At 36.8% G+C, this 26,167-nt stretch overlaps 1 protein-coding gene and 1 pseudogene across 2 annotated transcripts; both read right to left on the bottom strand.

The window, feature by feature from the left end:
• Positions 1–1,559: 1,559 nt before the first annotated feature.
• On the bottom strand, positions 1,560–1,715 carry LOC111730906 (annotated as a pseudogene).
• A 1,943-nt stretch (positions 1,716–3,658) lies between these two features.
• Positions 3,659–26,160, bottom strand: CUNHXorf58 (chromosome unknown CXorf58 homolog). 2 transcript variants are annotated; one of them, XM_011378454.2, is made up of 9 exons: positions 25,930–26,160; positions 23,395–23,530; positions 22,274–22,373; positions 20,414–20,526; positions 19,877–19,988; positions 14,484–14,615; positions 9,685–9,914; positions 6,604–6,772; positions 3,659–3,930 (listed from the first exon to the last, which is right to left on the bottom strand). In XM_011378454.2, the coding sequence occupies exons 2-9, from the start codon at positions 23,508–23,510 to the stop codon at positions 3,787–3,789; spliced, it is 1,116 nt and encodes a 371-aa protein (XP_011376756.1). In that variant the 5' UTR covers positions 23,511–23,530; positions 25,930–26,160; the 3' UTR covers positions 3,659–3,786. The 2 variants fall into 2 exon arrangements, with proteins under 2 accessions (XP_011376756.1, XP_011376757.1); XM_011378455.2 differs by having other exon boundaries at positions 20,414–20,508.
• Positions 26,161–26,167: the final 7 nt, after the last annotated feature.

The following is a 26,167-nucleotide window of genomic DNA, read 5'->3' as shown; positions in this document are numbered from 1 at the left end:
TCACCAGATTCTTTCACGAGCATCACATTAATCCCTAGGGAGGAAGGCCTTTTCCCCGTTTTGTAAATGATGAAGCCAAGGATCGGAAAACCGAAGCGATGCGTCGCCCTGACCTTCCGGAACTGGTCCAGGCAGGGGAGCCCCGCCCCATCTGCGGGACGCCGTTCGGCGGGTTGGCGCCTGCACGGCAGGTCCTGGGGGCGTTATTGGAAGGACAACGGCAAACCCCGACCCTACGGTCCTCCCCGACCCAGCCCAGCCCTGGCCTCCTCATAATTCACCGTGGCTAATTTATCATGTAAATGTTTATTAACTGTTGGTTTATGTGAAAAGTCTGTACTTTCCTGGTAAATATGTTTTGCCTGAGAAATGGGATTGTTGGCTTTTCTTTGAAGGTCTATATTTGCTGCTGGAAGATCCAGTCTGCTTCTTATTGCAAGAAAAACTGTTAACAAAAATGTACTAATAGCTAAGCTGGTGATTCTTCTATTATCAAAAGTTGGTTAAAAAATAATCTATGTTTCATGCTCTGCTCTGCAGCCAAACCCTATCCTGAATGTTAACATTTCAATATTGGAGTTACATGTGAAAAAAATCACAATTTCAAATCTGAGATTATGAAACCCAGCTTGAAACTTCATGATATAACTTTTATAATTTTTAATACTTGAACAAAAGGAGTATTTGATTTGGAGATACTAAGGCAAACCCCATGCTGCATGTTCTCGACTATGTTTAATTTAAAGACAGCTGTGAAATAGCTTTGTACTAAATCATTTTATATTAAATAAGAGTTACATGGAAATTGGTGATTTCCTTGACAGATATTGGACTTGAAAATTAATTGTTCTAAAAGCAAAAAACAAAAACAAACAACTAAAAACAAAAAACAAAAATACAAAGACATGGTATATCAGAGTAATTAATGTTAGCTGCTATAACAAACAATCTCTAAGATTACCAGGGCTTAACAAAACAAACTTTATTTCTTACTCACATCACATAGGAATCTGTGATCTTTCAATCCTAGTTCTATCATCTGGTAGTTCTTTGCCTCAAGCCATGTGAACAGGGGAGAGAGTACATAGAAAACCATGCATGACATTTTAGGAGCCAAGCCTAGAAGTGGCATACATCACTTCTGTCCACATTCCTCTGGTGGTCCCAACGTAACTGCAAAAAAGAGCTGGGAAATGTAGTCCTGTGTTCCCAGGGAGAGGAAATGGAATTACTGAGCATCTAGCCAATCTCTGACATATAAAAAAGTTGAAAATAAGAAAAGATGCAAAAGGATATGCCGGGCAGATGCTAACCAGAAGAAAGCTAGAGTAGCTCTGCTTAAATTGGACAAAATAGTCTTCAAGGCAAAATGCATTTTTAGGAATAAAGATAGTAATTACATAAAGATAACAGATTCAAGTCACCAGGAAGAGATGCTGATTCTGAAATTATATGTATACCTAGTGATACCTTCTAATAAAATAAAGCAAACATTGACAGAATTATGAGAAACTGACAAGTCCACCCTCATAGAATTTAACATAAACCCTTCTCAGTAACTGATAGCACACAGACCAAAAACTAGTAGCATTTAGAAAATATAATACAATTAACAAGCTTGATCAAAAGAACATGTATAGGAAAAAGTTTTCAATCAGCAATAATTGTGCCGTGGATAAACCTCACTGGCTACGATACTGCCACTGTGCAAAGCTGAAAAAAGGACAAGTATAGAATCTTGTATCCACCTACAGAGAATGTACATTTTTCTTCCCCTGTATTGGATGCTTTCTTTTCTTCCTTAAGAGTACAAGAAACATCTATCCAAACTGACCCTATACTTGTCTATAAAGCCAGTCTCAACAAATTTCTCAGAATCAGCATCATATAAATCATGTTCTCTAATTAGAGTGCAATTAAGTTAAAAATAAATAAAAGATAGCCAAAAGAAAAAAAAAACATGTATGAAGATGTTCACTCTAGCATTAATTACGTACAACAGTGAAAAATTAGAATCACTGGAATATCCAATGACATGGGTATGGTTAAGTAAATTATGCCCCATCAACCCAATGCATAATTATGTGGCCATTAAAAATTATTTTTAAGTTACAGTATTAAGTGAAAGGCAGAACAGCTTATAAATGGATCTCATCTTAAGATACAGTATTAAGTGAAAATTTTAAATCTATATATTACTCATGATTACAAACACGTGAAAATATGTGTACATTTGACAGATTAGAAAGGTATAATCAAATGAAAGCAGTTGTTATAGTGGAGAGATTATATATAATTTTACTTTTAAAAGGATTTTCTGATATGGTTATATTGTTTGATATGCGTTAAAAGAATCAATAGAAGACATGATCTCTGGCAACTGATGCTAGTTATGCGTTAATAGCAATTATCCCTTTCTTTTATAACAATAGAATTTTATTTTGGTACATAACCGCCCAAAAGAAGAGTACATTTCCCAGCCTCCCTTGTGGCTAGGCATTATGATGAGACAAGGTCATAGCTAATGAAATATGAGAAGTGGCTGCCCTTAAATGTAAAGAGTCTGTCCTTCCTTTGTCCTTTTCCTTCATCTTGTTACCTGAAATCTCCCTTAGTTTTGTTATTGCACATACTATGGGTGGGCTGAATCTGATATGCATTTGATTAAAATAGGGACTGCTTCTCAATTTAACAAATGAGAATATGTGTGACTCATGCTATAAATACGTGTTTTCTATTCAACCAATGTCTAGTACAAGCTCTGAAAACAAGGGGATTATGCATCCTAGTTTTGGATATCAAATGATACATTAATATTGAAGAGTACATGTTAATGTTAAATATATTCTAGTGGGAATCATACACATTTACTCCAATATTCTTTATCATTTAAGAGAATGTTTTAGCAGAAGATGAGATCCATTTATAAGCTGTTCTGCCTGATTTAAATCAGCAATCAACCTCCACATTTTAAATGTTGAACAAAATTAAAAATTATATTTTAAAAGTTAAATAATGCATTTTGTTTAATTATCACGACCTCTGGTAAGGTTTGATATAATCCAATAGCCTGGATCACAAAAAATATCAATAATTTGTACTATATCAGGAATGAGAATTTATCAATTCAAAAGACAATTGATAAATATTACTCAAAACATTCTTCATACTTGAAAAATATCCAAAGTACAACATTAAAGCAGATGCAACATTCTGTCCCAAGTGCTTACAATGCTCAATAATGATTAGGTATGCTATGTCACGCCGACTGCAGCAACAAATTCATTATTATTTTTATTATAATTCAGAATAGGTCAATCACAAGCTGTTCTAAAAAAACAACATGCTACTAAAAAAAAGATACTGGAGTCTGACTTGACAGCAGCCTTTTATTTTGCAAATTCTAATATTTATGCTAAGCATGGCCTGTTCAGATATTTTTTAAAATGAAGGAAAATTGAAATTGAATAAAAGTTCTAGGGACTAATTTGCTCATCATTTTTTGAACGCAACTGTATATTGCTAGTTGGAGGGCATCTAGTTGAAATAATTTATGCAGATTAAAATTCTGTCAGTAAAAAAATATTTGTACCTATGGTAATATAAAAGGCTTAAAAGTCTGTGACGCATTTGGTTAAAAGAGAACACTGAGGTCTTATTTATATTTTGTTTTCCTTTAGTACTCATATTCATCATCTACAGACAGCCAAGCAAATTGTTAAATAACTCGGTTTTCAGTCAATTAGCTGTGCATTAACGTGATGAAGAACGATGAACACACAAGTCTTAATACCAGGCAAATGATCCCTTTTTCTTTTTTCCTAATTTGTCACTTGACTTGAGTTCTTTAATTTTCACAATTTCAAAAGATGGGGTGGAGAAGACAACTTTCTTTTGTGGCTTTGCACCTCGTGCGTCTGTTTGTGGTTCCTAGGTAGAATGAGAAATAAAAGCAGATAGTGTTTCATATTTGTTTTTTACTACTTTATGTTTTTATATTTGACTGTTTGTAGCTAGCCTCATCTCAAAAAATTTTACAGCATATTTTTTAAAAAATTACAAAGTAATACACGAATATATGTTCATTGTAAATATTCTTACAATGTAGGAGTGTACTGAGGCAGACTTTACACAGTATAGCTTTTAATAAGTTCAGATAGAAATGACTTCCACTTTAAGAAAAGCACCATTAGAGATGTGCTGAATCAATAGCGTCAACATGTAGAGACAATAGGGTGTTTTTTGTTTTTTGGTTTTTTTTTTTTTTGCGCCAGCTCATGCTGATGTGGAGCTAAAACAGCTGGTATTTATCAGGTTTAAGAATTTAAAAAATAAACAAGACAAGGCTGTCCACTATCACCACTATTATTCAATATAGTATTGGAAGTTCTAGCTAGAGCAGTCAGGAAAGAGAAAGAAACAAAAAGCATCCAAATAGGGAATGAAAAAGTCAAATTGTCACTTTTTACAGATGACATGATTCTATATATAGAAAACCCTAAATACTCCAGTAAAAAAGTATCGGAAATAATAAACAAATACCGTAAAGTTTCAGGATACAAAATCAATGTTCAAAAATCCATAGTGTTCCTATACTCTAACAATGAGTTTTCAGTAAAGAAATGAAAAAACAATTCCTTTTGCAATTGCAACGAAAAGAATAAAATACCTAGGAAAAAACCTAACGAAATATGTGAAGGACCTATACACTGAAAACTGTAAGACATTATTAAAAGGAATTGAAGAAGACACAAAGAAGTGGAAAGATATTCTGTGTTCTTGGATTGGAAGAATCAACATAGTTAAAATGACCTTATTACCTAAAGCATTATATAGATTTAATGCAATCCCCATCAAATCCCAATGGCACTTCTTAAAGAAATAGAACAAAAAAATCATCAGATTTGTGTGGAAGCACAAAAGACCTTGAATAGCTAAAACCATCCTGAAAAAAAAGAACAAGACCAGAGGTATCACTCTACCCATCTGCAAATTATCCTGCAAAACGACAATAATCAAAACAGTATGGTATTGGCAGAAAAACAGACACACGGACTAGTGGATCAGAATCGAGAGTCCAGAAGTAAGACCCTATTTATATGGGAAAATAATTTTTGACATAAAAGCCAACAACATACAGTGGAGAAAGGAAAGCCTCTTCAATAAATGGTGCTGAGAAAACTGGAAAGTCACCTGCAAAAGAATGAAACTAGATTTCTGTCTATCACCACACATCAAAATTAACTCAAAATGGATCAAGGACCTGAATATAAGACCTGAAACAATAAATTGCGTAGAAGAAAACATAGGAACTAAACTCACAGACCTTGGACTTAGAGAGGATTTTATAAATTTGACCTCAAAGGCAAGGGAAGTAAAAGCAAAAATAAATAAATGGGACTATATCAAACTAAAAAGCTCTGCATAGCAAAAGAAACCATCAACAAGGCAAAGAGGCAACCATTCTAATGGGAGAATATATTTGCAAACACCACCTCCGGTAGGGGCCTAATATCCAAAATATACAAAGAACTCATACAACTCAACAACAACAACAACGACAAAATTCAATTAAAAAATAGACAGAGGACCTGAACAGACACTTCTCTCAAGAAGACATACAAATAGCCAACAGACATATGAAAAGATGCTCAACTTCATTAGCTATTAGGGAAATGCAAATCAAAACCACAATGAGATACCATCTCATACCTGTTAGAATGGCTCTAATCAACAGGACAAGTAATAACAAGTGGCTGGAGAGGATGTAGGGAAAAAGGAACCCTCATACACTGCTGGTGGGAATGTAAATTGGGACAGCCACTATGGAAAACAGTATGGAGGTTCCTCAAAAAACTAAGAATTGAATTATCATATGACCCAGCAATCCCTCTTCTGGGTATTTACCAAAAAAAACCTGAAAAAATTTATTCGCAAAGATATATGCACCCTGATATTCATAGCATTATTCACGGTGGCCAGGACATGGAAGTAACCAAAGTGTCCAACGATAGGTGATTGGATAAAAAGATGTGGTACATATATACAATGGAATATTACTCAGCCATAAGAAGAGATGAAATACTGCCATTTGCAACAACGTGGACGGATCCTGAGATAATCATGCTAAGTGAAATAAGTCAGATAGAAAAAGATGAAAACCATGTGATTTCACTCATATGTGGGATATGAAACTGAAAGCAATAAACAAATATGATAAACAGAGACAGTGGATTAGTGGTTACCAGAGGGAATGGGGGAGGAGGGAGGTAGATAGGAGTAAGAGGTCAAATATTTGGCAACAGAAGGAAATCTAACTTTGGGTGGTGAAGACACAATGCAATATATATATATAACATGCTGCTGAATTGTACACTTGAAGGTTATTTGATTTTATTAATCAATGTCACCCCAATAATTTTTAACAAAAAAAGAATTTAAAAAATATGTGTTACCAAGAGGAAAGTAGCTTTATACTACCCAAGTTACATATTAAAGGTGTTTCAGCCTTGAACTTGTAGATTAAGAAAATTCTACTTATGGAAATAGAATTATAGTTTGCATATTGTCCAAAACAATGGATTCAATACAAGTTAAACTTACAGTCTCCACAGAAGCATTCGTTTCTTTAGCTTTTCCAATCTTATAAGCTTTTTTCATTCTTTCAGCTTTCATTAGCGCTTGCTTGGATCGACGACCTAGATGTTTAATTTGACATTGCTGTTGGCAGGGCTGATATAAAGGTTGTTTACTTGGGAGTGATGAAGAGTGCCTAGGAAATATTTGTGTTATAGACAGAAAAATTGCACAAAATAAAATTTAAATGTAAAGCAATTTCCAAATTTTATTAAAGCGTCCTCTAGCAAATATACTATAGATCTCAGTACTTGAAGCAATATTGCATGTATATTTTTAAGCCAAAATTGTCATTTTTGCTTGAGTTACATAGCACAGTTCTTTATCTGCCATTTATAAAGGTATATAGATGATACTGATTATAATGATGAAAATTATAAAATGTGGTATCAATTTAAAATCAGTTTTCCTGGAAAGTACTGTGTAGTAGCCATTTGAATCTTTTTTTAAAATCATATACTAATGAAAAAGTATTAAATTTCATAATGGCTGAAAAACAAGATATTTTGATCAGTGTTGGGCTCAGACAGTTGGTGCCATGCCCTTAGTCTTCTTGGCCTTACCACTGCAGAGCACACAGGTCCAACTTCCAACTGCTAGCATCAACCTCACCCAGCCTGAGAGCTTACTTGTGAAAACAAGAGCCTATATGGGATTGCAAACTGGTGCAGCCACTATGAAAAACAGTTTGGAAGTTCCTCCAAACCTTAAAAATAGAATTACCTTATCATCCAGAAATTCCACTTCTGGGTATTTATCCAAAGAAAAACAAAATATTAATTGGAAAAGATATATGCAATCCTATGCAGTGCTATTTACAATAGCGAAGGTATGGAAGCAAACTAAGTGCCCATCAATAGATGACCGGACAAAGAAGTGGCACATATATATAAAAGAATATTACTCAGAATAAAAAATGAAATCTTACCATTTGTAACAACATGGATGGATCTAGAGAGTATTACTCTAAGTGAAATAAGTCAGACAGAGAAAGACAAATACCATATGATTTCATTTATATGTGGAATCTAAGGAACAAATAAATGAACAAACAAAAAGAAAACAGACTCATAGATACAGAGAACAAACTAGTGATTGCCAGATGGGAGGGAGTTTGGGGGGACTGTGAGAAAAAGGTGAAGAGATTAAGAAGTACAAATTGGTAGTTACAAAATAGTCGAGGAGATGTAAAGTACAGCATAGGGAATACAGTCAATGGTATTGTAATAACCATGTATAGTGCCAGGTGGGTACTAATCAGGAGGATCAGTTTGTACATTATATAAGTGTCTAACCACTATGCTGCACACCTGAAACTAATATAATACTGAATGTCAACTCTAATCGAAAAATAAAAATTTAAAAAAAGGCCATGTGCAGGGAAAGTGTCTGAGAATTAATGCCCGCCCGCCCCCCAAGCAACCCTTAACCAATGTTGATGTATAAACATCCCAACTCCCCTGTCTCCTGTTGGATAACTTGAGTTGCATGTTCTATACTGGCTTGGACATTCCCAGTGGGGATGAAGATCCAGTTATCCACGTCGGTAACTTGCTTGCTAACACACACAGTTTTGGCTGCCTGCCCTTCCCCCATTTCATTTCTTTACCCAGGCCTTATCAGTGGTTTTGGGATCACCTTGCAAGTGTGAACTACTTGTATTCAAATCCTTGTCTCAGGGTTTGCTTCTGGGACATCCCAAACTAAGATTACATTCAAAGAAGTCTTTAAGAAAGTATATTTCCCTCTTCAATTGATTTAGAATTTGGCTACTTATTTGGCTTTTTAAAGAGACTCATTCTTGGATGATCAGTAGCATGAGCCCAAATAGCAAGGTGGCTGGGGTTATATGTGGTGGCAGAGAAAATCACATCATTTATTTGACCTTGGTGGTAATAAAGTTCTATATTCAGTGCTTATGTGGATGAGTTGGAGAAAATCTGTTTCATGATGACAGACTGCACCCTACACCGAGCCACCTGTCTGGCAAATGTATAGCCTTGTTCATAAAAATAAATGGGCTAAATTATGTTATTGGGTCAGCACCGCTCATCTCTAGTCCTGAAAAAAAATCTAGCATGTTTGTGTCACAATGGGTAACCAGCGTCTTCTTCATGTACTAAAGGAGTATTTTTCATTTCAAATATGACTGTGAAAACAGGCTACCAATAGGTCCTCTTCAGACTTACTATCTCTTTGTTTTTCTTAAGCAAGAAAGCTAAATTTGTAAATAAGATGGGCTAGGTAGACTTGGTAATGGACAGAAAAAATATATAATTGGAGCCATCATATTCTGTCCATGTTGTTTCAGATCATAATACAGTCTGTTTTGCTACAACATGTGTTTCTATAATGTGAATTGGCTCACATGCTATTGGTAAAGAAGGGAATAATGTCACTGAAATTTATATGCAATTTATCCTTGGCAGGGGGAGCCAGAATAGCAAGAGCAGAATTATAACCTTCAGCAGAAAAGAAAAAAGCTCTGTGCAGCATGGGCGGTGGGAGCCCATTTAGCTGTATTTATAAAAACAAGAATTAGCACCTGCGCCTAGGGCTCTCTCCCCAGAGAGGCACCCCGCCCCCACAATCTACCCTTACTGTCTTCTTGGTCCAATTCCCTACTCCCTACCTTGCTTGGGTGGCTCTTGGTTTCTGACAGGTTGCACTGCCTCTCATGTCCACTTAAAAGGCAACCACACTGGCCCAGGGCTCCACTTCTATCTGCACTACCTTGGTGCCCACTACCTGCTCTAACCAAAGAGTTAGAGCCAGCATTTCGACTTTACTGTTGTATATTTTTATATCTGCTGTAGGGGCCTCCAGCCATCCTGAACTGCCTGTCTGGTGGTACAAGTTATCCCCCAATGTACCAACTGTCCTTTTTACTAGTGCTTTGTTTACAAAGTTGCATAAGTTTTGAGTGATCTTCCCCAGCCCTATTTTCCCCATATGCCCTATTATTAACACTTGTGAGCTATTTGGCAGAATGCGAACATTTTTAGAAATGTTCCTAATATTGTAATCCCAGTAAAGGATCACTCTTACCTAACTTTAGAAACGACCCGTAGCTGGTCCTGCCGCATCTCTTCTGTTTGTGGTTTCTGTGATAGATATTTCATTTCTTTGTGTAGACGGTTTGAGATTACTCCAGACTCTGCATAATGAACTATATCATACATTAGTGTTGTCTTGGGAATGCTTTTAAGGTTCAATCTTCTCCAATAGTTATTTCTGCCACCAGAAGATGCAGGGGTCTCATCCAGAAGACTGGAATACTATATTTAAAAAACAATTAAGAATGATTGGTTGTGCATGCTCTACAATATTTTTAGACACATTTCCCAAGGTTCCACTCAAATGTCACTTCATCCAAAAAAGCATCCCTTGATCCATTTCTGAATTTTACTGGCATCTCTCTTCTCTGACTCTCATTACTGACTACTTGATGGTTTAGCTATCTGCATACATTTTAGCCACCCTGCTGGAAGGCAGGATCCTTGTCACACAGTATCACATACACAGTACCATGTACACAGTACCACACTCACTAAATATTTCTTTAATGCATAAACATTTTAATGACAAATATAACTCTGATAAACTCAGAATGATCTTAAAAACTGATAATAGCTGTGTGATCTGCATACCTGATAGTGCTTGTTCATGACATGCTTGGGGTGAGAGGATATTTGCATAAATCTTTTTAGAAATAATGAGCTCCTCTCTGGTGTTAAGTGGTGAACATCACTATTCATTTGGAATATTTGTAGAAATCCTACTCTGCTTTTTTAAAAATTTAAAATATCAAATTAGGAATTTTAAACATGCAAATATACAATCAATTTAACTTTATAAATGTTCATTTAAGAAATTGGAATAGGGCAGGAGGAGCTAGGATGCTAGGAAATGGAATAACAGCTAGGCAGTTAGAATATATCGCACACACATGCAAACACGCACACACAGAGGCAGTTTTCCCTTTTGAATCATTTAGGCATGCATGAATTTTAATTACCACGATTGAGTCGAATAAGCCCAGTCCTCCAACGACATGGTTCAAATTTCAGTTACCATAGTATAATTGAGTAATTGCATAAAGTACAAACTCTGCTGCTAGCTCTTCAGTCCACAGATCACTACATAAATAACAGATGTGTATGGTGATTAGTGACAAATCATGTTACTTCTTTCAAAGTGTGTCAGTTATTGGTCACTGCGGATCTGTTATTCAGTTCACACAGAGTTACCTAAGTATGTCGTTATGTTGCTTGTCTCCCACTGAGGAAAAAAAGATAATCAAAAGAGGGAATAGGCCAAAAAAGAAACAAAAAGTGGTAATGTTGGAAGAGAAATTCATATCAAATACAAATGGAGTTTTAAAAGAAATAGGTGACCATGGGGATATTGCTACTGTCATCATTCAAGAGACTACAGATAGGCAGTTAGAGGTGAAGGTGAACGGATCAACAGAAATGAGGAAAGTGGCTGCAGCGAAAAGGATGAAGCTGTCCCAGAGGAAGTGAAGCTAGCAAAAAAGGCACTTCACATTAATGGAACTTAGAGATATATCGCAACATTTAAAGTGCAAAGGATAAAATGGTGGTGGGTGATCCAAACTTAGAAAGGTATATGACAATTCACCAAGGCATAGAGAAGATGCCCACTCTATATTGTAAGTTATATGAGAACAAGAAGGCAAGCACTTTTTAAACTACTCGAGTAAAACTGTTTTTTATAACTTTATAGAGATTCACATCCCATACAATTCGTCCATTTAAAGTGTATAATTCAATGGTTTTTAATACATACACTGATAAGTTTTTCAACTAATAAAACACTTCAGTTCTCAATGTTTCCAATGTCTTATAGTGAACTAAATAAATGTTTTGTTTTGTTTTTCATATTCCTATATATATATATATGTGTGTGTGTGTATGTATATGTATATGTATATATATATATATATGTATATATATATATATATATCAGACAATAGGAGAATTTTAAATGTTTTGACAAGGTTTTTTAAAGGCACGGAACAATAAAAATTTTCCCATTGATTATTAAGTATGCTTTGCAGAGTTTCAAATTGTACAGTCCTTTTTGTGGCCCTGCTCTACTTTGCAAAGTGAGGACTACCCGTGTATTTTATTTCCCAAGAGTAAAGTAGTAAAATGGGTAAACATCTCAGAACTATCAATGATCTGCTCTGCACTTATTAGCTATGTGTCCTTGGGCAAGTTTTTAAAATCTTATTAAACTTAATTTTCTCATCTGTTAAAGGGTCACAATTTATAAACATGAAGATTAAAGGAGATAATATGCACATAAAGAGCTAAAAACTGTGCTGTGTCCATAAAGGGCTCATTAGATATCAGCAATTATATATGTCTTCCAATATCTCAGTTTGGGGACTTCTTTCTATGACATCAATTCTTTACACAGACATGATCTGCATAGCTGGCATCCCCAAGCTCTACTTACTTCTTGGTCCAATTCCCTAATATTCTAGGTTAAGGTTCTAAAAGAAAGAAAACAGAATTGTGAGTCTCTAAGGCACTGTATTAATTTTGTGTTTCACATTGATGCAACTGAGTGAACTGTTAATGCCATATATTATTATTATGAGCTAGAATTTTGGGATGCCTTGTTCTTTAGAACTTGTAAAATGGGGTAATAATAGTACCTAACTCTTAGGGTTGTTATGAGAATAAAAGGAGTTGGTATTACAGTCATGCACCTCATAATGATGTTTTGGTCAACAACGGATCTCATAAACGATGGTGGTCCCATAAGATTATAATGAAGTTGAAAAATTCCTATCACCTAGTGACATCATAGCCATTATAACATCGTAGCTCAATATATTATTACTCACATGTTTGTGGTGATGCTGGTGTAAACAAATCTACTGCACTGCCAGTCGTATAAAAGTATAGCATATGCAATTTTAGTAGTAAGCTATATCATCTAGGTTTGTGTAAGTGCACTCTATGATGTTTGCATGACGAAATCGCCTAAGAATGCATTTCTCAGAATGTATTCCCATCATTAAGTGGAGCATGATTATATCAGTATTTGCCGCTATTATTATTATTATTATTATTATTATATCTAGTTTAAGTTCCCTGATTCAGCACTGCTGTCCTATCAGTTATGCAAACCAGAAACCTGAGAGCCAGGGTGGGGAACTTCCTTTAGCTTACCTCCCTGTCTGTCACCAAGGCCCACTGTTTTCATTCTCTAATTATCTTTTGATCTCTGGCCTCACAGCCCTAAACAAGATACCACCATCTCTCCTAAAACAATGCAGGAACCTCCATACTAGAAGGCTTTTGCTGTCCTCTAATCCATTCTCTACATTTCAGCCACACAGATCTCTTCACCCATTAGATTCAATCACCTGATTTCTTGAAACATTGCGCCAGCTTCTTGTCGCACACAAAATCAAGGGAAAAAAATGAATACCTTAGTTTGCTCAAAAGCCTGCATAATGATCTCTTATCAGCCCTCCAGTCTGACTGCATACCACACTCTCCATGATCGCTCTCCTCCAGCCCCACAGACCTGTTTTCAGGCCCTGAGGCTCTTCCTGCCACAGACTCTTTGCCTCGGGTGAGCCACCTGCTCAGACCCAGACTGAGGCTATGACACATTGTTGATTGCCTGCCCATCAACTATTTCCCACTTCTCCCTTGCTCATGGAGTCCTGATTTTTTTTCTTTCAGGTACAGAAAAGCAATATACTCTGGGAAGGAGAGCCCCAGCACAGGAACCATGATCCTTCAAAGTCAATCATAGGGAATGATCTCATTTTCCTTTATCAGTGATTGGTTTAGGGGCAGCATGTGATCCAGCTCTGACCGATGGGACCTGAGAAGAAGTCTACGGGGGCTTCTGGGAAAGACTTTTTTCTTGAGATAAAGAGAAAAAGATGCTAGGAGTCCCCTTCTTCCTGCTTTTGAATGTAGTTGAGAATGTGATAGTCATCTTTTTACCATGCGAAAGAAGCCAAGGGCACTGTAGAGAAGCGTACCCAGAACCCTGATGTTCTTGAACTGCTGCATTAGCTACTCCAGGACCCTTCTATCAGGGACTTCTTATGAGGCACAATAAATATCCTTTATTGTTTAAGCCTCTTGTAGTTGGGAGTATCCTGTTACATGTAGCTGAAAGTAACCAAACAATAACAGCACCCCTCCTTACTAGGTCAAATCCCTGTGTACTCTCTAATATAAAATAATACTGAATGTCAACTGTAATTGCAAAATAAAATTTAAAAATCCCTGTGCACTCTCCTAGCACCATGTACTTATTTTTTATTTTTATTGCGATAAAATTTACATAATATAAAATTTACCATTTTAACCTTTTTAAAGTGTACAATTCAGTGTTTTTTAGTAAATTCATACTATATTTCACCACTATCTAATTCTAAAACTTTTCCATCACACCAAAAAGAAACCCACATTCCCAGCTATCACTCCCCAGACACAAAAAGCCACATATATAATTCCATTAATACGAAATATCCAGAATAGGCAAATTCAGAGTAAAAAAGCAGATTAGTGGTTAAAAGGGGCTGTAGTGATGGAGGAATGGGGAGTGACTGCTTAAGGGGTGTGAGGTTTCTTTCTGGGGTGACAAAAAGGTTCTGGAACTAGATGGTGATGTTTGCACAACACTGTGAATGTACTTAATGCCACTGAATTGTATACTTTAAAATGGTAAATTTTATATTGTATATATTTTATCACAATAAAAATGTATGATTCTTGGAGGATAGGGTCACAAGGATTTTGTTGTTGTTATTTGCTTTCAATATCTAAATCTAAATTTCTTACTTGAATGTAATCTTTCAGGGTGACAATATCTATTTCATCAGCTACTCTGAACTTCCGGGAAAGATGCGCATCTTCCATAATTTGAGCATGAAATGTCTTTCTTCCCATTATTTTGTAAGCATCAACTGCTTCCTATAAAGAGAATAGAAAACAGACTTTTAAAATAGTAGTATAATAGCAATGATTATCAGCACACGCTTTACATATTTTTCTGACAAATACATCAAATATTGTTCCTTTCTTCTAGCAGCTTGCTATTCAACAAATAGGCTGTATTTACAAAGAAAATATTACACAGGGATTTTTAAAACAACTTAGAAATTATTTCCATAACCATGGCCACAGTTTTTAAATGTAGCTAGAGGAGTATCTGAGTCTACAATTCTCAGAGGACTAGTTTTTCAAAGATGTTTTTTCTCCCTTAAAAAGCATTCTTTTCCCTTAAAAAAACAAACAAACAAAACAAACCCAAATCTATAACACTGTTCATGCTGTCAATGCAGAGAGAGCTTATCTGGTTATTAAATAAGTTGCCCTAGGAACAGGGATGGGGCCGACTCTCTTTTATGTTAGTTAATATATGACCCCACATGGAAACAGGTACATTTCAGATTGCTCAGACCTCCCTCTCCTTCAGACTTTATTCTCAGCAGCCAAAGATTGGCAAACAAAGGGTTTTGTTTTTTAACCTTTTATAGTCAAAGAAAGCACCTGAGAAGGCAGAGATAGAAGAATCACAGAAAATATTGAGGCTCGAATCCCGTCTGGCCCTATTTCCACCAAGCCTTCCACACACGTCTCTCCTTGTGCTAAGAGCTATGCAGAGACTTGAGCAGAGCTTTAAGTACTCCCCACCCTCCTTCCCACTCCTCACGAGTATGCACTGCCTCTTCTAATACATATTTGTATTATGTATCTGTGCTTCTGTCCACAAAGGGTATGCTTATGTGAAGGGAGACTGGCGTAGATGGAAATTCAAATATCTTTTGATTCTAGATCAGTTTCTCTTTTCCTTTGTATGTCAGAATGTGATATTTGTGAAAGTATGGGAACTCTTATGTTATATAATGCTGATATAAGTCCATAGAGGAGTGGTTGAGACACAGGATCAAAACTCGGAATCTGTTCTTTTTATCTAACAATACAACACTGAGCCTTAATGTAGTTTCTATTCTAATTCTCACTTTTGTTATCCAGAATATTACTCTTTTACTTTTTTTAATTCCAAAGCTTAGAACACAGACATGTGGAAAATGAAAGAAAATATTCAAATGGTTGTAGTTTAATTTATAATGCACTAAAGGGACAGAAATAGTTTACTAAAAATGTGATGGAACTTTCTTTTAGGCAGATTATTTTGGTTTTCTGTTTCATTAGTTTCTTTATACATCATGCACCTAAAGAAAAGGCAGTATTGGCACACAGATCCATTACGTGTTTTTTGCAATTAATTTTCTGTAGGTTCTAATTAACCATCCCCACAGTAACGCTAAAGGTAAAGCAAATCGCTGTATACTGAGCAGGTCTGAAAACCATTTAATTTCTGCTTTGAGAATTTCTTTAGCTATAATTAAATTTTACTTTACCACTAGTTACTGAAAAAGGTATTTCTCATCAGTTCCTCCCTACTCTACTCCACTCAGCTACCACCACCAATCTCCCAAGACCCCAGTTTACCTGTACAGTGCCTCAGCTGTGTGGCTCAGCTGTGTGAGGCTCATCCCAGTCTCTCAGCCAAAAAACCCTACACCTGGCAGCACAGGGCAGGCTTGCTGCCCACTTGTGATAGGGGCTTGAAAAAAGTTTGCCCTCCAATAGCCAAGATGTTCTTTCCCATACATCTGCCATGTATGGCCAGATTCGGGAAAGTCTTTTTGGATAGGAAGGGATGGGCGAGAAGAACCCAGCACCAAAAGAAATGAAAGGATGAAAACTAGACAAGGATTCCAGGATAGCAGCCAATCAGACTAGGATTCAAGGGGCAGGTTCCATTCTCAGTGGGTGATTCAAAGGGCCAGAGGAGGAATCTCTAAATTTGACACCTCCCCTGATACCCGGCATCAACGTGGCCCAGAAGCCCCCACAGTCCTGTGGTTGGCCTAGATCCATACTTGGGTTTATCAAGTTACTCTAACATCTCAAGCTACTTACCCGCACAGCTGGGAATGCTCAGTCATGAAGGTAGTAGTAACTGGCATCCCTGCATGGGAATGGTTTCTTGGTTTGGAACAGTTCAATTCTATACAGGCTCAGAATTTATAAAACCATTATAATTGCTGGTGTTGTTTCAACCTCAAAATGTGCACAGTGCAGCGGAAACACGGAGAAGTGTTCAAGTCTCAGTTCTGCCCCTGATAAGCCTCCAAGTTTCAGCTTCCTCTTAGGCAAAATGGGAATAACATTATTAGGGGGGCAGAGAAGAGAACGTGCTTAGTGGGGTTCCTGAGTCAGGAGTGGTTAAGAGCATGGGCTCTGGAGTCAGGCTCACTGGGTTTTGATGTCAGTTCCTTCACTTTCTTGTTATGAGACTTCAGGCGAGTTATTTAGTCTTTTCAAAATGAAGATGATAACAGAATCTACATTCTTGAATTTATGAGAATTAAATAATAATGCACATAAAATGTTTAACATTGTACTTGATAGTGCTCAATAAGGGCAGCTATTATTAATATTAATGTTTTTCCTTTTTACATAAATGCCCAATCCTCAGAAAGAATGAGATCTTCAATTTAAAATAGCAGTTGCTGAATGCTAATGTTTAAGAACTGTCAATTACCCAGAGGTGTTCCAGGCCATGGTGGAGGGAGACCTCTAGGACAGTGCTCATCAAACTGTATTGTGCCTGGGATCGCCTGGGGGTCTTGTTAAAAAGAAGATGCTGATTCAGTGGGTCTAGGGTGGGGCCTGACAGTCTGCATTTTTAACAATTTCCCAGATTGCCAGCGCTGTGGGTCTGTAGACCACACTGTGAGTAGCAAGGCTTTAGAATATTCTAAATATAGTTGGTGGACAAACTACAGTGACAACCCTCTTTAAATAAGCATTGCTCTGAAAATAGATCATCGAAGTAGGTAACTGAAATGAGAACTCTTTTTTGTACACATGGCTATCCGATTGTTCTAGCATCATTTGAACTGCTTAGGCACCTTGGATGAAAATCAACTTCATCATGTATGTATGAGTCTGTTTCTGAAATTTTTATTCTATTTCATTGATCTACATGTCTATCTTTATGTCATCACTACACTGTTGAGATTCCTGTGGCTTTTTAGGTCTTGAAATTAGGCAGTGTAAATTTTCTAACTTTGCTCTTCTCCAAAGTTCGTTAGGCTATTCTACATCCTTTCACTTGTTTTTGCTGTGTGTGTGTGTGTGTGTGTGTCTGTGTCTGTGTGTGCGTGCGTGCGTGTGTGTGTGTGTGTGTGTGTGTGTGTGTGAATACATTAGAAATGCCATTGGAAAATGATAAGAAAATGAAACTAGAAATGGAAATAAAAACAAGGGAAAAGCTGAAACAACAAAAATCTGTGAAACTCCCCTCCTTCATAAGCGAATTTAAATATCTGAATGGACTAAAACTGACTTCTTTCATATTAATAAATAAGTAAACTTAGGAAAGTTGAATCAGTTTGCTAAAGATACAATTTCTACATTCAAAGAGCAAAGGAACTGAGTAAACTTATAGTGAGAAAAATTCAATTTCTACAGGTTTTCTATCAATCATGAATCCAAGTGTTACCAGAGTTTGCTCTGAAGTTGAACTAAAGAGAACAAGGAACCCTAAACTGTTCTCTCCATGTTGGGCATGTTCTCATCATGTAAAACCTTTATGACATTTAGTGAAAAAATCAAGCTGAGTGGGATGATCACATTTTTACAATAAGAACAAAACATTTAAAAAATATAGCTGAATGTATATTTTCACGGGAAAAATGAAGGTTGTATATAGTAAACTACTAACAGTGATCACCCCAGCCAAGTGAAAGCTGCAGTGCAGAGAAGAAAGGCATAAAGGCATATTTTCCTTTTAAAAATATTCTCTGTGCTATTTCCTTTTTTTTCAACAGTTACTTTGTAATTTAAACAAAAATTTAAGCTATCATACAGCATTTTCATGAATTTTAATGTACACACTGTGCTTTCCAGTCACAGCCTCTAAAGTTCTTGTTTGCTCCAGCCTGGGGACAGCAGGGGCCTCCAGGAGAAGACCCAGGAGAATTTCAGTTCCTGGAAAAGCTCCATTATATAACCTCAGAAAAGCAACAATTGATGATATTTTATAGGGCCAACTATAAGCTTACTCTGTAGATAAATATGGCATGAATGCAAGATAAATATCTACTTTCACATTTGAAGTCATTCTATATAAATGAACAAATATTAATGTTTCTGAAACACCATATTCCATATGAAAACACATAATCCATTTGATACATTTCTGAAACGGAGTTAAATTTTTCTCTGGCATTGCCTGAAAACAGAGAGAAAAGCAGTCTCTTTTCCTTTTCTAATATTCTCAGAAAATAAATGCTGCACACGCTGGATCTGATCAGAAACTGCCAAGCTGTGTGGTCTTCTATCCTGAATTCATGCCAATACTGATGATTTTGGATGAGCCATACTTTTCTTGCAAAATATTTCCAGAAGACTACAGGAAAATAACCTTTGATGTATGGTTTATAAAAGGTACACATTTTTAAAAACTCAGTTATAGTCATATGTAAGAGTCAAAGGACTAAAACCTGTGTAGATCCTTGCTACTAAAAGTGTGGTCCATGGACCAGCAGCAGCAGCAGCAGCAGCAGCACCTGGATGCTGATTGAAAATGAACAATCTCAGGCTCCATCCCAGATCTACTGAATCAAAAACTGCATTTTTAACAAGATCCTCAGAGGATTCTTATGCTGTAGACACAATTTTGGTGAATATTCCTTAAACTTAAAAGTATGAGAACTCATAAGAAAGGATAAATATTTTAAAAGTTCACTTCCAATAGTCCAGCACGGTTTTTCTAAATTTGCTACTAAAATTATAGAAACAATGATAAAATGCCATTAAAAAAATGGCATAGAATGTTCTACATAATTTTAAAGCCCTGACCAATAGGCCACTTTAGTCCATTATTAACAAACCAAAATTTTTAATACAAAGAATAGTGGTGGGTATTTTCTAAGGCCTTATATAAGTAATTATCCCAAATATTTTTTAGAAACACTTCGAAATGTGATGCTTAAAAAAAAAAATACAATCTGCCACTTGGCTGTTTAATGGTGAAATAACTTTGTCTGTATACTTAAATGCAATTCAGATACTACATATCTATGTTAAGATGTTAAGATGTGTAAGATGTTAAGAAGCTAAATTAACATAAAATGTCCATCGTGAAGCATTACCTTACTTGATGGCTTTAGTATATTTTTTCCGCTGAAATACTTGTAACCATGGCCTTGGTTATGAAGAAAAATTTTAAACACGATGCACGGTGGAAATGTTTCACCACTAAATCTGATATAAAGAACAAAAATTAGTCATTTGGCATCAGGTTTGGGGCTCAGTTACTTCTTCCCCTTGTACTTAAGATAGTTCGGATAGTTTCTTGCATGCAGGGAAAGGGCTATGCTAGAGCATAGAAATGACTGGTAATGAAATGGATTACAAGAGATGGAAGAGCCACACTTTGGCATGTGTGCTCACAACTATTTCCATACATATGTTAGTGGACACATCATGGGAGATGAGAGGCACGCTCAAGGCAAGTTTTGGCCCAAGAGTCAGGACTCAGTTTCTTTACCTAATGAATGTAAACAAGAACAACATGTTTACTTTGGAATTATACCCTGAGAGGTTATGAGAACTTAAGAAAGTAAATTTCTAAGATTTCTTCATATTAACCAAGTACATATTGAAATTAATCAACATAAAAAGATTACCTGAATTTAACTTTACAGTTCATGCTAGGATCGTTAACAAGCTTAGCTTCTAAGGGGCTCAATTCCTTCAGTATTCCATCTGCCCCAAAATCTTCCTGAAATAGATGATGGCACTATAAATAGAAAGTGGTACCCTGTCCAGACACAATTTACTGAAAATAACAGAGGTGCCATGATAAAGTGAACGATATACCAGATTTGGAGTTCTGAAGACCTGGGTTCTAGTCTTGGCTTCTCTACTTATCATCTGTGTAGCCTTGAGTCAGTTACTTCATCCCTTTGGCCTCCAAGTATGGTATGTATTCCTCATCAAGGTCCCAGGCACTATTCTTTCCCTATGACAAGACTTTTCACAATGTATTATAATTAACTATAAACTCGTTTGTGTCTCCAACTAGACTGTAAGCTTCATGAAGATAGGGGCAGTGTCTTTTTTCTTTACTACTGCATTCCTAGCATCTAGTACAGTGCCTGGAACACAGCATCAAATACTTAACAAGTATTTGATGCTGAATGAATCAATGTAAAATGAGGATGATAAGAGTACTGATGCGACCTTTCAAGCACCTTTTATATACCTTAGGTGCCTTATACACATAACCTCATCTAACCTTTACAATTCAGCAATATTATTTGAATATTATCATTCCCATTTTACAAATGAGCAGGCTGAGGGTTTGGGAGTCAATTTATTCAAAGGCATACAGGTAGTAACTAGGGAAGCCAGGATTCAAACTTAGATTTGTTTGATTCTAAAGGCCCCACTTTCCCCCGCTATAAACCTGCCCAACCTTTATACCTATCATAATCACATACAAATGTATGCCAAAGGGCTTTTAAAATGACAAAGTGTTTATAAATGTAAGGTAGTAACTTGAAGCATTAGGGTAACAGATGAAAAAAGAATTTGCTTCTTTCTGTTACTAAAAGAATCTAAAATTATGGCAAAACCAATATTATGATACTTGAACACAAGTTCCGTATGTGAAGATCATGGACGATGGACCTGCAATGTCACAGGCTTACCTGGGTGGGTTTTCTCTGAGGTAGTCTGCTTTTGGTAACATCAGAAATGGTTTTGTGGGTCAGATGGTGAAGAAGTGTACACATTGCTTAGACTTTATGATTTTTCTGAGCTGCTAAAATTCCCTTAATGGGACTATTACTAATTATAGGCTATTATTATCAGGGGTGGTTTTATTAGGAGAATATTTGGTAGTGTATGAAGGAAGAATGAATAGTCTGCTAGGGTTGCCAGAGTTGTTTTTTTGGGGGAATGGGAGACAAGTGTTTTTCTTTTTACTCAAATAGGACCATATTATTCATACTGTTCTGCACTTGCCTCTTTCACTAACACAATATCTCAGCTATCTTCTGCAATCATATGTGGGGCTTCAAAGTTTAACATTATGAAAGCACCAACCCTTATTTAAGCAGCATCCTACTGATGGGCATTATATGGTTTACTTTCTTTGCTGTTACAAACAATACTGCAATGAAATTTTACAGATATTATAGAATAGATTCCTAGAAGTGAAATTGCTGGGTGGAAGGTAAGGGTATTTTTAAATCAGAGATTTTTATTGTTGGAAGATCACTGCCTCACATCTTCAAATAAGAAACTGAATTTTTAAAAAGATCATATCAGTTTCAAAAAAAAAATAATAGTTACCTATGTTAAAAATAAATCCAGAAATATTCATTTAGGGCTAATCAAAGAAGCAGTCCCAGAACCCCATGCAATAATATTAGATTAAGATAGAAGAGGAAAAAAGGTTACATATTCTGTCTTTACTTAACAAATCTTTTAGCTTGATAAGTAATTAAATCTGTAGAAAAAACAAAAAGCAAAATACATACCACTGCACAAATTGTGTGCTTTAGGAGTTGAAATACTGCTTTGTCCATATGAGACAGCCAAGCTCTCTGTATTGTTAGAGCTGAAATATCTTTATAAGTGCTGAGAGAGAAAAAAAAAGGTTAAGATTTGTGAAGTTGTTTTCATTTTCCTAAAATCTTGGGGAACTCTGAATTTTTGCTTCCTCCTCCTGAATCTCCCCACCCCCAAGACTGACATAATGAGGAACATTTGGATGTGGTCATTGGAACTGGTCATTTGCACAATCTAGTTAGGATGAAGATATGAAATACTTGAGAATATTTCCCTTGAGATTAAAAAACCATCCTGGCTAAAACCTTACCATCAAAAGGCACATATATATTATAAATAAAATGTCAGGATGCAAACTTGCTTTCTGAAAACATCCATGACCTAAAATGATTCTGTTGTAGTTAATTCTTAAAAATACTGACCAACCAGTTCAAGTGCTAAGAAAACAGAATGTGGAATCGTAGAAGTTACAGCACGCCCAATTCTTTTCTCGGAGCAGTTTCTTAGAAAAAGAAACTCCCTTCTCTGGTCTTTGCTTGAACCAGGTTCATCTCAGTCAGGCTAGAAAATTATTTTTACTTTTGATCATGTCCCAGCACTGGCAGATTGTAGGGCTCCCCCTCTCCCAAACTCCTCGACCTGTCATTATCCCTCACGGGGCTACATGCAAAGAAAGGTACTCCTGTATAATGTCACTGGTGGCTGGCAAAATGCAGACTACAAGATGTAGAGTAGAAAAGCCCTGGAGTATGGAAACAAACCTTTGAATCTGTACCGATGACATTTATTAGCTGTTTAACCTTCTGAAAACCACTTACCTCTCCCAGTTGCTGCTTCCTCACTTATAAAAATGTAATAATAAGACTGCTTCATAGAGTTGTGTCAAGATCAAAGAGATGTGTGTTAATATGCTCTGTAAATTATGAAATACTATAATTATAATAATTATTCAATACAAAAATAATTTTAAAACGCACACAAAAAACTCCTCCAATTTACAGACTAAGAAGTGGTTGATGTTAGCTGGGTCAGTACTGTATGGAAATGGTTCAGTGTGGAAAGTGATACAACGTGATAGATGGCTACTTACGGTGGTCGTACTTTTGTCTTTCCAGTATTTGACAAAGGTGCTTTGCGGCCTTTTCCCACGCGTGGATTATCTGATTTTCGAACACCAGTAACTGGTGGCTTTGAAGAACGATTCATTTTCCTTACAATTAAGTACTCTGAAAGCATATAAGTTAAGCATTTGAGGTCATAATCTATATTGTCACACTGTTTAGATGAGACTCAAGTGTCATGATTGCTGCACTAATTCCAGAACCCCTAAAAAAAGAAGGCCTCGTGGATCTCTTAATGTTTGCAGTCTTTGTGTACTAAAAATATTATAAGGAATACAGGAAAGACAAGTGGATCTATCCATAGCCTTCTAACTGGTCTCCCTGTCTCCAGGCTCTCCGGTGTCCCATTCATCCTCCAGACTGCAGCTGGAGTTAACTTTTTAGACCAGTAATCCAACCTTATCACTCCCCAACTTAAAATCTTTCAGGGACACCTCACTTCTTCCAAGGTGAAGTCCAGACTCCTTAGAATGGCTATTCAAGCCTTTTCACAATCTAGTTCCATTCTCTTTCAAATCTCAAAATACCAACTTTCATTGGCATTTCTCTCTACACTGTGAGAATAAGAATTTCTTGCTAAAATCAATGTTTTAGAACTCTGGGCCTCTGATCATGCCATGTCCTCTCCTCTACTGGAATGACTTTCCTGCCACCAGCGAATATCAATTCATCCTTGAAGACCCCAGCTAATTGATGCCTCTTCTCTGAAGCTTTCCACCTTTTTTTCACAGAACTGCTCACTCCTGTCTTCAAGGTCCCATAATACTGTGTATGTTTTTCTTTTACAGTACTTCTCATATTACATCATAATTTGTTTTCTTGGCTGTCACAAGCTCATTGAGGACAGGAGGCATTTTACTAACTATGTAATCCCCAATGCCTAGCAGAATGGAGGGTTTTTACATGCTTATCTAAAGATTTTCCACCCTGGTTTTACCACGGAATAGCTGTGAGCCTTTGGGCAAATCCCTTAACCTCTCAGTAGCTCAGTTCCCGCCTTGGTAAAGTGAGAGGGTGCGTACTAAATGATCTGGTTCCATCTCTGATTTTCTATCCTTTGATGCATGACTTCAATTTAAATGCAGTTATCAAATTCTTAGTCACTACTTAGTTTCTTATACTAAACCAGAAGCTCTTTATCTTTTTTTTTGGTGTCATGGACCCCTATGGACAGACTCCTCCCAAGAACTTTGTTTTAAAAATAAATGACATAAAATATATAGGATTACAAAGAACTTCAATTACATTGAAATCACTGTCACAGTATTTACAAAAACAAAATTATAGAAATAGGTGCCTTCTTTATGCATTAGAGCTCTAATAACTACTGTATTTGTCAAGTAGTAATGAGTAGAAATATTTCAAGAAATCTGCCATGACTGTAACATGATATGAAAATATCTGTGTTTTCTATTGATGACAAAGTCACAGGTACTGCTGATATCACTGTGGTTTATTTCCTACACTATAATGGAAATGCTAAAGTTTAGTTAGAGGTTAGTGAAAATAATTTTTTCTCCATCCAAGTTCACGTGCCTCCTGAATTAAGAATTCCTGCCTTAATTTATTGGAATACTTCACATTTTTATATACATATGACGTTCCATTACTAATGCAGAGCCTTCAGAGTCTTTGCAATATTTTTCCTTAAGGATGTGGATGGGGATGGTTTGGAATATATGATTCACTTGAGAAGGAGAAAAGCAGCCCTTAGCATCCCAGAGTCCGCCTGGCACTCACAGCTGGGCTTTGGTGTTACTCTGGCTTCCTAACGGCAAAGCCACGCTTCCTTGAACTCGCCCCCAAATCACCCAACCAAAGCCCAAATCCTATAATAAAGCTTTCTAACACCCTCTTATGAGAAGCCCCATGTTTACCAAGGTGTGCATTTTCCCTGCAGCAATGAGAAATCCAATTTATTCCACTACAGCGGTGCTCCTACTAGTCTTTGGTGGAGGGCAATGACATACCACCACACAAATCCCCAAATCTTCCGGATGCCCCCCTGGATGGGGTTGTACTTTCCATGGGGTTAGGACGCGAAATACAGAATAAAATACGAAACACATTGCCATTAGTAGACATTATAACAATTGATTACGCGAGTCACAGGCTTTAAAGGTGGACTACCTAGGTTTGAATCCTAGCTTCCTACTTCCCATCTGTGTGGCCTTGTACAAATTACTTCTCTGTGCCTCAATTTCCTCATCTGTTTGGGAGTTATAATCCTGTCCACCTACTTAGGTTATTGGAAAGATTAGATATGTGTAAGGAGGTTAGAACAGAGCTAGGCACATCGCAAACGCTGTGTTAGAGCTTATTATTCTTGTTAATAAGATAATTATTGTCATTATTACTTATTTCTACCAGTATTAGGGGACAAACATTTGATTCCCGGCAAGGGGGGAAAAAAAGGTCAGTGCCTTTCGAGACTAAAAGACGTGGCAAATCAGTTTAAATTTAAAACCGTCCGGCCCACGGTAAAAAAAAAAAAATCTGAAAACCTTTTGTGAAGTAAATCCAGGCCCCCGAGGTCAGCGGCTTCCGCCTGCGAAGCTTTCGAAGCCGCCTGAGTCCCACCGAGCGCCCCCGTCCGGCAGCCTCCGCGCACAGGATTCCCAGCCCACGCCGCTGGACGCCCAATCACCGCGGCGACAGGCGATTCTCAGCGCCTGGCGGCGCGGGGAGCCTCCCTATTCGCGCCCCCATGTGCCTCCTACACGGAGCTGGCGCTTTTTGGCC

This window comes from Pteropus vampyrus, unplaced genomic scaffold (assembly GCF_000151845.1).
Source record: "Pteropus vampyrus isolate Shadow unplaced genomic scaffold, Pvam_2.0 Scaffold339, whole genome shotgun sequence".
In the NCBI taxonomy this organism is placed as follows: Eukaryota; Metazoa; Chordata; class Mammalia; order Chiroptera; family Pteropodidae; genus Pteropus; species Pteropus vampyrus.
The sequence above is the reverse complement of the archived record's forward strand: the minus strand, read 5'-3'. Positions and strand labels throughout refer to the sequence as shown.

Coding starts and splice junctions, on each gene's coding strand:
- CUNHXorf58 (XM_011378454.2), bottom strand. CDS start 23,510: ATGAATCGTTCTTCAAAGCCACCAGTTACTGGTGTTCGAAAATCAGAT. Junction 14,616..19,876: donor TACTAAAGCCATCAAGTAAG/GTAATGCTTCAC, acceptor TTCTCTTTATAG/GAAGCAGTTGATGCTTACAA. Junction 9,915..14,483: donor CCCTGAAAGATTACATTCAA/GTAAGAAATTTA, acceptor TTTTAAATATAG/TATTCCAGTCTTCTGGATGA.